Source organism: Balaenoptera acutorostrata, chromosome 2 (assembly GCF_949987535.1).
Source record: "Balaenoptera acutorostrata chromosome 2, mBalAcu1.1, whole genome shotgun sequence".
NCBI classification, from domain to species: Eukaryota; Metazoa; Chordata; class Mammalia; order Artiodactyla; family Balaenopteridae; genus Balaenoptera; species Balaenoptera acutorostrata.
In genome coordinates this window covers 183,660,639-183,673,949 of record NC_080065.1, presented here as the reverse complement: position 1 = coordinate 183,673,949, position 13,311 = coordinate 183,660,639, and the positions used below count along the sequence as shown (strand labels likewise).

Genomic DNA, 13,311 nt, shown 5'->3' with positions numbered 1-13,311 from the left:
CTTGCATCCCTGGGATAAATGCCACTTGATCGTGGTGTATGATCCTTTTAATGTGTTGTTGGATTCTGTTTGCTAGTATTTTGTTGAGGATTTTTGCATCTGTATTCATCAGTGATATTGGTCTGTAATTTTCTTTTTTTGTAGTGTCTTTGTCTGGTTTTGGTATCAGGGTGATGGTGGCCTCATAGAATGAGTTTGGGAGTGTTCCTTCCTCTGCAATTTTTTGGAAGAGTTTGAGAAGGATAGGTGTTAGCTCTTCTCTAAATGTTTGATAGAATTCACCTGTGAAGCCATCTGGTCCTGGACTTTTGTTTGTTGGAAGATTTTTAATCACACTTTCAATTTCATTACTTGTGATTGGTCTGTTCATATTTTCTGTTTCTTCCTGGTTCAGTCTTGGAAGGTTATGCCTTTCTAAAAATGTGTCCATTTCTTCCAGGTTGTCCATTTTATTGGCATAAAGTTGCTTGTAGTAGTCTCTTAGGATGCTTTGTATTTCTGCGGTGTCTGTTGTAACTTCTCCTTTTTCATTTCGGATTTTATTGATTTGAGTCCTCTCCCTCTTTTTCTTGATGAGTCTGGCTAATGGCTTATCAATTTTGTTTATCTTCTCAAAGAACCAACTTTTAGTTTTATTGATCTTTGCTATTGTTTTCTTTGTCTCTATTTCATTTATTTCTGCTCTGATCTTTATGATTTCTTTCCTTCTGCTAACTTTGGGTTTTGTTTGTTCTTCTTTCTCTAGTTTCTTTAGGTGTAAGGTTAGATTGTTTACTTGAGATTTTTCTTGTTTCTTGAGATAGGCTTGTATAGCGATAAACTTCCCTCTTAGAACTGCTTTTGCTGCATCCCATAGGTTTTGGGTCGTCGTGTTTTCATTGTCATTTGTCTCTAGGTATTTTTTGATTGCCTCTCTGATTTCTTCAGTGATCTCTTGGTTATTTAGTAACGTATTGTTTAGCCTCCATGTGTTTGTCTGTTTTACGTTTTTTTCCCTGTAATTCATTTCTAATCTCATAGCGTTGTGGTCCGAAAAGATGCTTGATATGATTTCAATTTTCTTAAATTTACTGAGGCTTGATATGTGACCCAAGATGTGATCTATCCTGGAGAATGTTCCGTGCGCACTTGAGAAGAACGTGTAATCTGCTGTTTTTGGATGGAATGTCCTATATATATCAATTAACTCTAACTGGTCTATTGTGTCATTTAAAGCTTCTGTTTCCTTATTCATTTTCATTTTGGATGATCTGTCCTTTGGTGTAAGTGAGGTGTTAAAGTCCCCCACTATTATTGTGTTACTGTCGATTTCCTCTTTTATAGCTGTTAGCAGTTGCCTTATGTATTGAGGTGCTCCTATGTTAGGTGCATATATATTTATAATCGTTATATCTTCTTCTTGGATTGATCCCTTGATCATTATGTAGTGTCCTTCCTTGTCTCTTGCAACATTCTTTATTTTCAAGTCTATTTTATCTGATATGAGTATAGCTACTCCAGCTTTCTTTTGATTTCCATTTGCATGGAATATCTTTTTCCATCCCCTCACTTTCAGTCTGTATGTGTCCCTAGGTCTAAAGTGGGTCTCTTGTAGACAGCATATATATGGGTCTTGTTTTTGTATCCATTCAGCCAGTCTATGTCTTTTGGTTGGGGCATTTAATCCATTCACGTTTAAGGTAATTATCGATATGTATGTTCCTATGACCATTTTCTTAATTGTTTTGGGTTTTTTTTTTTTTTTTAAATTTTTTTTGAGGATTTTTTTTTTAATATTATTCCTCCCCATATTTATTTATTTATTTATAAGCAGATGTTCATTTTAAATTAATTATTTATTTATTTTTTTGGCTGTGTTGGGTCTTCGTTTCTGTGCGAGGGCTTTCTCCAGTTGTGGCAAGTGGGGGCCACTCTTCATCGCGGTGCACGGGCCTCTCACTATCGCGGTCTCTCTTGTTGCGGAGCACAGGCTCCAGACGCGCAGGCTCAGTAGTTCTGGCTCACGGGCGTAGTTGCTCCGCGGCATGTGGGATCTTCCCAGACCAGGGCTCGAACCCGTGTCCTCTGCATTAGCAGGCAGATTCTCAACCACTGCGCCACCAGGGAAGCCCTTGGGTTTGTTTTTGTAGGTCCTTTTCTTCTCTTGTGTTTCCCACTTAGAGAAGTTCCTTTAGCATTTGTTGTAGAGCTGGTTTGGTGGTGCTGAATTCTCGTAGCTTTTGCTTGTCTGTAAAGCTTTTGATTTCTCCATCAAATCTAAATGAGATCCTTGCCGGGTAGAGTAATCTTGGTTGTAGGTTCTTCCCTTTCATCACTTGAAGTATATAATGCCACTCCCTTCTGGCTTGTAGAGTTTCTGCTGAGAAATCAGCTGTTAACCTTATGGGAGTTCCCTTGTATGTTATTTGTCGTTTTTCCCTTGCTGCTTTCAATAATTTTTCTTTGTCTTTAATTTTTGCCACTTTGATTACTATGTGTCTCGGTGTGTTTCTCCTTGGGTTGATCCTGTATGGGACTCTGCGCTTCCTGGACTTGGGTGGCTATTTCCTTTCCCATGTTAGGGAAGTTTTCGACTATAATCTCTTCAAATATTTTCTCTGGTCCTTTCTCTCTCTCTTCTCCTTCTGGGACCCCTATAATGCGAATGTTGTTGCGTTTAATGTTGTCCCAGAGGTCTCTTAGGCTGTCTTCATTTCTTTTCATTCTTTTTTCTTTATTCTGTTCCGCAGCAGTGAATTCCACCATTCTGTCTTCCAGGTCACTTATCCGTTCTTCTGCCTCAGTTATTCTGCTATTGATTCCTTCTAGTGTAGTTTTCATTTCAGTTATTGTATTGGTCATCTCTGTTTGTTTGTTCTTTAATTCTTCTAGGTCTTTGTTAATCATTTCTTGCATCTTCTCAATCTTTGCCTCCATTCTTATTCCGAGGTCCTGGATCATCTTCACTCTCATTCTGAATTTCTGGAAGATAGCCTATCTCCATTTCATTTAGTTTTTCTGGGGTTTTATCTTGTTCCTTCATCTGGTACATAGCCCTCTGCCTTTTCATCTTGTCTGTCTTTCTGTAACTGTGGTTTTTGGTCCACAGGCTGCAGGATTGTAGTTTTTCTTGCTTCTGCTGTCTGCCCTCTGGTGGTTGAGGCTATCTAAGAGGCTTGATGGGAGGCTCTGGTGGTGGGTAGAGCTGACTGTTGCCGTGGCGGTCAGAGCTCAGTAAAACTTTAATCCACTTGACTGTTGATGGGTGGGGCTGGGTTCCCTCCCTGTTGGTTGTTTTGCCTGAGGCAACCCAACACTGGAGCCTACCTGGGCTCTTTGGTGGGGTTAATGGCAGACTCTGGGAGGGCTCACGCCAAGGAGCACTTCCCAGAACCTCCGCTGCCAGTGTCCTTGTCCCCACGGTGAAACAGAGCCACCCCCCGCCTCTGCAGGAGACCCCCCAACACCAGCAGGTAGGTCTGGTTCAGTCTCCCCCAGGGTCACTGCTCCTTCCCCTGGGTCCCGATGCGCACACGACTTTGTGTGTGCCCTCCAAGAGTGGGGTCTCTGTTTCCCCCAGTCCTGTAGAAGTCCTGCAGTCAGTTCCCACTAGGCTTCAAAGTCTGATTCTCTAGGAATTCCTCCTCCCGTTGCAGGACCCCCAGGTTGGGAAGCCTGACGTGGGGCTCAGAACCTTCACTCCAGTGGGTGGACTTCTGTGGTATAAGTGTTCACCAGTCTGTGAGTCACCCACCCAGCAGTTATGGGATTTGATTTTACTCTGATTGCGCCCCTCCTACCGTCTCACTGTGGCTTCTCCTCTGTCCTTGGACGTGGGGTATCCTCCTTGGTGAAGTCCAGGGTCTTCCTGTCAGTGATTGTCCAGCAGCCAGTTGTGATTCTGGTGCTCTCGCAAGAGGGAGTGACAGTTTTACATTTTTGAATCAGTCTGTGGAAAGACATTTACATATGGTCTCTTTTCTTTCCTTTTCCCCACCATTTCCTCACCAAGGATTTAGTTATGCTACTAATTGTTGCAGGTTCTTGCCCTCAAGTTAAAACCAGTGGATCAAGTCCTCAGTGGAATATTTTGGAGAATGAACTATGCAGTGAAGAGAAAATAGTAAGATTCAGAAGAAATGATTCCTAGTCTGTTTTTGGAGAAAACTGGGCATTTCATAACATGCGTGATCAGCATGTAACCCAGGAGAGGCGTTTGAGGTGAGTGGCACTCCCACGGGGGTGGCGGTGGGGCGGGTGTCATCAGTGTTAGACTCACTTGAAATTGAATAGAAACCTAGTTAAACAATTGTGTATTCAGAGTATTTTCACAAGACAGTACTTTCATAAATGTGATGTCAATATTAAGTATCTGAAACATAATTCAGTAGGAAACAATGGTCAGGAAACCTCATCTGGAAAACACTGAAAGTTACGGTTCTATTTGAGCCCTCAGCCAGAGTATTAAGTTTGTTGCACTTTGTAACAGTTGAAGAGCATGCTGGAAACATGCCAATGGCAAACACTTAGTCAACACAAATACTAACAATCATCGGTAAATCATTAATTAGTAAATTACTGATAAGTCTTAATCCCTAATAGAGTGCTTCCCATTTTGAACAGAAATCATTTGGTGGAGAGTCTCTGTGAAGGTAAAGAAGATCATCAATGTGGAGAAACCCTGAACCAGATTACAAATCTTACTGTGCATAAGGGTTATCCCACTGCAGTTCAGTCCTATAAATGCACTAAGTGTGGAAAAACCTTCAGGGATCATTCTTTCCAGAGGAATCAGCAAAGATCTCACCCTGGACACAAACCTTATCCATGTGAAGGATGTGGGCAAGCCTTTAGCTCTGTCTCGTGCCTAAATCCTCCTGGGGAAACAGACATTGTAGAGAAATGTGATAAATATCAGGATGCTGGGAGAGCATCTAAGAGGTACGTGAAGAGTGACAGTAGTAAACAGTCTTTAGAGCGTAAGAAATCTGGAAAAGCTCTCACTTGCCTGCCATCTGTTCAGCGACGTAAGAGAGGTCGTTATGGACGGGAATCCACGTGTGTGAAGTATGTGGGAAATCCTTCAGTTATTATTCCCAGATTGCACGGCATGTGAGAACTCACACTGGAGAGAAACCCTATGAATGTAAAGAATGTGGGAAAGCTTTTGCTCGCAGCACACAGTTTCGAGAACATGTGAGAATGCACACTGGAGAGAAACCCTATGAACGTAAGCAGTGTGGGAAAGCCTTCCCATATTGCAAACCCCTGCAAGGACACATGGGAATGCACACTAGAGAGAAGTCTTCTCATGTGTGTAATGAATGTGGAAAAGCCTTCCATTGTCCCAGGTACATTAGAAGGCACATAAAAAGACACAGTGGAATAAAACCCTATGAATGTACAGAATGTGGGAAAGCGTTCATTACTCCCTCATCCCTTCGAGAACATATGAGAACACACAGTGAAGAGAAGCCCTATCAGTGTCAGCATTGTGGAAAAGTCTTCAGGCTTCAGAGATCTCTGCAAGGACACATGATTACCCACAGTGATGAGAAACCCCATCAGTGTCAGCAGTGTGGGAAAGCCTTCAAATATACCATATCTCTGAAAGGACACATGAAAACACACAGTAAAAAGAAACCGTGTGAATGTCAGCAGTGTGAAAAAGCCTACTGTTATTTCATATCCCAGCAAAGACACATGAAGACACACACTGTGGGAAAACTTGAATCCAAGAATAGTGGGAAAGCCATAATTCTTTCTTAAAACTTAGAAGTGGGAGCAAAACAGTGTCAAGAATTTGTTTTTTTGCACCACATGGCTTGTGGGATCTTAGTTCCTCAACCAGGGATCGAACCCAGGCCCCCTGCAGTGGAAGCACGGAGTCCTAAGCACTGGACCACCAGGGAATTGCTGAGCAATCTTATGAATGGAAAAAATGTTGGAAAAATTTTTTTCCTTTGTAAGTACCTTATCCTCAATACTGATCTCAGTATATTAATTTGTATTTCATGTTGCTGATCTGAACACGTACTAAGTATCCCTCCATGTTTGTCTCTACCACTTACATTTTGTTATCTCTGAGTTTATATCATTGTACAATTATATAAAACTTGTCTCATTTCCATTAGAATGTCTTTGATACCAGGGGTGCTAAGTGGCTTTTGGTTTGTGATTTTTTTCATGTGCAACTTGTGATTTCTTTCATTTTTGATGAACAGATTTTTGATTCTTACTTTCCATTATGTTCCGTTATGTTCCTAATATGTGATCATGATACGAGGCTGGTATTAATTAAATGTCTTTCCTTGTCCACTGTTAAGAGATACTAGAATCTCCTGAATCAATATTTACCCTCTCCTTGAGTCTTCATTACTGAAAGGTGTGTCTTCCAAGTTGTTTGTTGCTAGCAGATACCGTATATGTGTTCCTCCCAGAAATTAGTAATTGTGGAAGGTCATGGAAGATGACAGGCTTATCTGATTATGTTCCTAATCTGACCTCTGTTCATGTCCATGATCTTGGTTGCAAATTGAACACAATACATCGAGTTAAGAAGAGCGACCTGAGGGACTTCCCTGGCGGTCCAGTGGTTAAGACTCCAAGCTTCCAATGCAGGGGATGCGGGTTCGGTCCCTGGTCGGGGAACTAGGATCCCACATGCTGTGTGGCCACCACCCCCCGACAAAAAAAAAAGTAAAAAAAAAAATAAGAGCGACCTGGTGGTGTGAAGATGAAAGCTCCTGTCCAGATTGTTCTACTGAACTGTGTTGTCATCTTGGGTAAGGGGGGAAACTATATCCAGAGTCCTTCTGTTAGTGGTTCTGAGTTAAAGTTCTTGAGAAGAGGAAGATGCATGAGGTCTGGAAAGCAGAACTGAGGAGGCCATGATTCTTTTTTAAAATTTTATTATTGTATTGGCCAAAAAGTTCATTTGGTTTTAAGTAAAAATAGAAAGGATCACATTTTTCATTTTCACCAAGAATTTCATTGAACAATGTATTCACTAACTGAATGAACTTTTTGGCCAAACCAATATCATTATTATTATTTTTTTGGCTGCACCACTTGGCATGCAGGATCTTAGTTCCCTGACCAGGGATTGAACCCTCACCCCCTTCAGTGGAAGCATGGAGTCTTAACCACTGGACCACCAGGGAAGTCCCCAAGGAAACCATGATTCTTGGGTCTTCTGTACCATCAGGAGACAGAGATGCATGGCAGCCTACTGGCCCTGAGTTCTAGCACAGTTTTCTGACTTCTGGCTCTGCCCATAGGGAAGAGCTCCAACTACACATATATTTGATGAGCAGTGTGAGTCCCCATAAAGCCTTGCCTGAATTTCTCGTCTGGCCTCGTTTCAATTTCTATTGATTAGAGAGTCCAAGGACCCAGGTCAATAACCATACTGGCAGTAAAACAGACACATACATAAATGGAACAGAATAGAGAGCTCAGGAATAAATACAATGTACGGTCAATTAATGTAGGAAAAAAGGCAAAAGAATATACAATGGGGAAAAGACAGCCTCTTCAATAAATAGTGTTGGGAAAACTGGCACCTACACGTAAGAGAATCAAACTGGACTTTTTTCTCACGCCATATATATATATATATATATATATATATATATATATATATATATACACACACACACACACACACACATACATATGCACACACACATATATATGTAAAGACTTTGTACAACTCAATATGAACAAAAAAAACCCACTTAAAAAATGTGCACAAGACCTAAATAGACATTTTTCCAAAGAAGACATCCAGATGGCCAACAGACACATGAAAAGCTGCTCAACATCACTAATCAGGGAGATGCACATCATAACCACAGTGAGATAACACCTGTCAATGACACCTGTCAGAATGGCTATTATCAAAAAGACCACCAATAACAAGTGTTGTGAAGCATTTGGAGAAAAGTGTAACCTAGTGCACTGTTGCTGGGAATATCAATTGCTGCAGCCATTATGGAAAACAACATGGAGTTTCTTAAAAATAGAACTACTGTACGATCCAGCAATCCCACTTCTGGGCATTTTTTGAAGAAAACAAAAACAGTAATTCAAAAATACATATGCACCCCTATGTTCATTGCAGCATTATTTACAATGGCCAAGGTACAGAGGCAACCTCAATGTCTCTCAACAGAAGCGTGGATAAAGAAGACGGTGCATGTATGTACAATGGAATAGTACTCAGCCATAGAAAAGAATGAAATTTTAGCATTTGGGACAACATATATGGAACTAGAGGGTATTCTAAGTGAAATAACTCAGGCAGAGAAAGGTAAATACTATGTGGTTTCACTCATGTGGAATGAAGAAAACAAAACATGGAGAGTCATAACAAAACAGAAATAGACTCACAGATACAGAGAAACAAGTGGTCGTCAGAATGGAGGGTAGTAAGGAGAATGAGTGAAATAGGTGAGGGAGATGAAACAAACTTCCAGTCCTTTTAAAGTCAGTCAGTCACAGGAATGTAATATACAGCATTTATAGAGTCAGTCATATTGTATGGTGGGAATTCCCTGGCAGTCCAGTGGTCAGGACTCCACACTTTCACTGCTGAGGGCCTGGGTTCTACCCCTAGTTGGGGAACTAAGATCCTGTAAGCTATGTGGTGCGGGTCATGGAAAAAAAAAAAAAAAAGAGTGAAGAGTTCTTCCCTGAACTAATTAATGCAGTTTTTTTTTAAAAAGTGTGGGCTTCCCTGGTGGTGCAGTGGTTGAGAGCCTGCCTGCCAATGCAGGGAACACGGGTTCGAGCCCTGGTCTGGGAAGATCCCACATGCCGCGGAGCAACTAGGCCCGTGAGCCCCAACTACTGAGCCTGCGCGTCTGGAGCCTGTGCTCCGCAACAAGAGAGGCCGGGATAGTGAGAGGCCCGCGCATCGCGATGAAGAGTGGCCCCCGCTTGCCACAACTAGAGAAAGCCCTCGCACAGAAACGAAGACCCAACACAGCCATAAATAAACAAAAATAAATAAATTTAAAAAAAAAAAAAAAGTGTGATATTGGTGGCTGTGAGCAGGGTGGGGCTTCTGACAGGGCGCCAACCCAAGTGGGATGTCACATGTACATTGTCTGGTTTGTGATGTCATGGATGCTTATAATATTTCTGTCAAATGTATACTTTTAAAAAAAATTTATTTATTTATTTATTTATGGCTGTGTTGGGTCTTCGTTTCTGTGCGAGGGCTTTCTCTAGTTGCGGCAAGTGGGGGCCATTATTCATCGCGGTGCGCGGGCCTCTCACTATCACGGCCTCTCTTGTTGCGGAGCACAGGCTCCAGACGCGCAGGCTCAGTAATTGTGGCTCACGGGCCTAGTTGCTCCGCGGCATGTGGGATCGTCCCAGACCAGGGCTCGAACCCGTGTCACCTGCATTGGCAGGCAGATTCTCAACCACTGCGTCACCAGGGAAACCCCAAATGTATACTTTTTGCATTTTTATTCATGTGTGTTTTAGTAAAATACTATGATGTCAATTAATATAACTCACCACAGTAGCACCATAACCCATATAAAAAAACCCCACTATCTCAACTTTTCTCAATAGATGTGGAAAAACATTTTATACTAGTCAACATTTATGAATGACTAATTTCTTAATAATTTATGATGAAGGCAAGTTGTAATTATAGGGGAATAGTCTTAGTTCAGGCATACAAAAATGGGGTCAGGCAGCCATCGAGGATCTCGTCTTAGATAGGTCTCTGCTCCACTGTTAACTTGAACTTTCTTTGAACATGACCAGACCCAAGAACACGACCAGTTTTATTCAGAACACAATCCACCAATCTGAGACCTTATGTTCTCAAGGTCCCCCTTTGGAACTATGTAACAATTTCAGACCCCAACACATCCTTGCTTAAGAAGCACTCTTACTTCTTGCCGGATCTAATTATAATTTTTGACAAACAACTTATGTAACTAAGTGTGGCCTTGCAGTTTTGCCTTTATAAGCTTCCTCCATTTTGTAGTCAGGCAAAATCCAATCCAAGTGCTTCTTTTTTTTTTTTTTAATATTTATTTATTTATTTGGGTGTCCTGGGTCTTAGTTGCGGCTCACTGGGTCCTTAGTTGTGGCATGCATGTGGCATCTAGTTCCCTGACCAGGGATCAAACCCGAGCCCCCAGCACTGGGAGTGCAGAGGCTTTTGTTAAAAAAATAAAATAAACAAATGTTTGTTTGTTTATTTATTTATTTATGGCTGCGTTGGGTCTTCATTGCTACATGTGGGCTTTCTCTAGTTGCGGCGAGCAGGGGCTACTCTTTGTTGCGGTGCGTGGGCTTCTCATTGCGGTGGCTTGTGGAGCACGGCCTCTAGGTACACGGGCTTCAGTAGTTGTGGCACGTGGGCTCAGTAGTAGTAGCTTGTGGGCTCTAGAGCGCAGGCTCAGTAGTTGTGGCACACAGGCTTAGTTGCTCTGCGGCATGTAGGATCTTCCTGGACTAGGGCTCGAACCCGTGTCCCCTGCATCGGCAGGTGGATGCTTAACCACTGCGCCACCAGGGAAGTCCCTCAAGCGCTTCTTGAATCTGCATCTCCCAGGCTGCAGTCCTAACAAGTCCCAAATCAATACCTCTGTATTTTAATCAGGCCTCTGTTTCTGAAATATTGGTTAGTAAGGAATAGATGAGAACTGCCAATTGGCAAAAGGTCACTTGTCTAATAAAATTACACACAAACCAAGAAAACCCATAGTCCTGCCCCCATCAGCAGTCTACTGGATATCCTAGCCAGTGCCATAAGAAGTAGGTACAAGAATTATAAAGCAAGAAAAGAGTAACTTATCTTGTTTCATAGCTGAAACAATTGTGTATATAGAACCTCAAAAGTATATAAGGGAACCATAGGAAAAAAGACGATTAACAGGTTTTCTGGATGCAAACTCAATATAAAAATAAACATCATGGGCTTCCCTGGTGGTGCAGTGGTTAAGAATCTGCCTGCCAATGCAAGGGACACGGGTTCAAGCCCTGGCCCGGGAAGATACCACATGCCACGGAGCAACTAAGCCCGTGCACCACAACTACTGAGCCCACGTGCCACAACTACTGAAGCCCACGTGCCTAGAGCCCGTGCTCTGCAACAAGAGAAGCCACTGCAATGAGAAGCCCGCGCACCACAACAAAGAGTAGCCCCCGCTCACCGCAACTAGAGAAAGCCCGCGCAGCAACGAAGACCCAACACAGACAAAAACAACAAAAAAAATGTCATTACATTTCTAATCACTATGGAAAAGAGGTTGAGGATTTAATTTAAAAGATAATGTGTCCAAAAGTAGAAATGACACTCGTGTCAACATAAGTTTAATGAAAGATTGAACCTAATGTAAAAAATGTAGGATTATATTGAATGACATCAAACTAAATAAATGGAAAGGTAAAGCATGTTCTAAGAAAGGAGAGAGCAGTATCACCGTGATGTCAGTTCTTCACAAATGGCTATAGTGTCTTCATAAAATCCCTTTTTTCTACAATCAGTGTTTCTTAGAACTTCACAAATCTCACTTCTAAGCTTTACAAATAAGAACAAATGTTTAGTAGTAGCAGTGTTTTTCTAAACAACGTTGGGGGGTGGTTAATTAAAATGATCAAGGATTAAAAACTTACGTTGGTAGCTTAATTATGAAAATATGAAAGTATGTTCCCATAGGAATCGATGACTACCATTTAAAAGAGTGATATACCTTAAACTTCATGGGCTTTCGCATTAAAAATTTACCTAGGGACACCTGCTTTACCAGGAGCTTCTTTCCAGTTCCAGGAGTTGAAAGTGTCTGATGAGAATCCCATCCCCACCCCGCAGGCTATCCTGGGTAACCCAATGAATGAAGGAAACACAGGGATAAATCTATGAACTTGGATTTCATAATGATTTCTTAATATGACACCAAAGGCACAAGCAACACAAAAAATAAATTGGACATCATCAGAATTAAAATCTCTTGTGCATCAAAGGATACTGGAAAGACATCCCTACAGAATAGAAGAACATATTTGCAAAACATAAATGTGATAAGGTTTTATTGTCCAGAACACATTAAAAAGCCTAACATGTCAATCACAAAAATGCAAACAACTCAATTAAAAAACGGGCCAAGGAGTTAAACAGACATTTATCCAAGGATAACATACTAATAGCCAATAAAGACATGAAAATATTCATCACTAATCATCAGGGAAATGCAAGTCAAAACCACAATGAGATAACCACTTTGCAACCACCAGGATGGGTAGAATCAAAAAATAAGAAATGGGCTTCCCTGGTGGCGCAGTGGTTGAGAGTCTGCCTGCTAATGCAGGGGACACGGGTTCGAGCCCTGGTCTGGGAGGATCCCACATGCCGCGGAGCGGCTGGGCCCGTGAGCCACAATTACTGAGCCTGCGCGTCTGGAGCCTGTGCTCCGCAACAAGAGAGGCCGCGATAGTGAGAGGCCCGCGCACCGCGATGAAGAGTGGCCCCCGCTTGCCACAACTGGGGAAAGCCCTCGCACAGAAGCGAAGACCCAACACAGCCATAAATAAATTAAAAAAAAAAATATTAAGAAAAAAAAAAAAAAGAAATGTCAAGGATATGGAGAAATTAGAACCCTGTACACTGCTGGTGGGAATGTAAAATGGTGCAGTCACTGCAGGTAAGATGTTGGTAGTTCCTCAGAAAGTTAAACATAGAATTAGCCTATGACCCAACTATTCCACTCCTGCCTTTACTGAAACAGATGCTCAAATACGTGTACATGAATGCTGGTTGTAGTACTATTTAAAATAGCTAAAGGGTGAAACATTCCAAATGTCTCTCAGTGGATGAATGGATAAAGTGTAACCTGTACATAAGATGAGAATAATAGTCACAAAAAGGAAGGAAGCTCTGATACATGCTGCAACGTGGATGAATCTTGAAAACATGCTGAGGAAAAAATCAGGCAGAAAAGGCCAATATTGTATGATTTATATACATATATAAGATCCAGAATAGGCAAATCTAGAGTCAGAAAACATTTTAGTGGTGACCAGGTGGTAGAGTTATCATGGCTATTACTGCTTTTAATTCTTTTTCAATGGCGATATAACTCACATACCATAACGTTCACTCTTTTAAGTGTAAAACTCACTGTTTTTTGTATGTCGCTCACCTGTGCAACCATCACTCTATAATCTGAAAAAGGAAATAATAGCTTTTAACGTTTCACATTTCACATGGACTGACTAAAGCCTGATCTGACATAAATTTCCTTGTAGTGTAAAATGCACACCTGAGGTCTGTGGCCTCTCACACCTGTGGCTGTGCTGAGA

At 41.7% G+C, this 13,311-nt stretch overlaps 2 protein-coding genes across 2 annotated transcripts in view; both read left to right on the top strand.

Moving 5' to 3' along the window:
- Positions 1–4,741, top strand: part of LOC114236991 (uncharacterized) — a 65,363-nt gene extending 60,622 nt beyond the window's left edge. The window contains exons 6-7 of the mRNA XM_057540476.1: positions 4,020–4,200; positions 4,603–4,741. Coding sequence (XP_057396459.1) covers positions 4,020–4,129 — 110 coding nt within the window. The 3' untranslated portion in view covers positions 4,130–4,200; positions 4,603–4,741. The remainder of the gene's footprint in view (positions 1–4,019; positions 4,201–4,602) is intronic.
- A 157-nt stretch (positions 4,742–4,898) lies between these two features.
- LOC130707231 (zinc finger protein 77-like) lies at positions 4,899–7,504 on the top strand. The gene is made up of 2 exons (XM_057540475.1): positions 4,899–4,920; positions 5,012–7,504. Exons 1-2 carry the CDS (start codon positions 4,899–4,901, stop codon positions 5,746–5,748), a joined length of 759 nt encoding a protein of 252 aa, XP_057396458.1. The 3' UTR covers positions 5,749–7,504.
- The last annotated feature ends 5,807 nt before the right edge of the window (positions 7,505–13,311 follow it).

Bases quoted from the DNA above. Each gene is read 5' to 3' on its own strand.
- LOC130707231 (XM_057540475.1), top strand. From the start codon at position 4,899: ATGCTGGGAGAGCATCTAAGAG. The intron at 4,921-5,011 runs GTACGTGAAGAG...CAGCGACGTAAG, and splicing joins GCTGGGAGAGCATCTAAGAG to AGAGGTCGTTATGGACGGGA.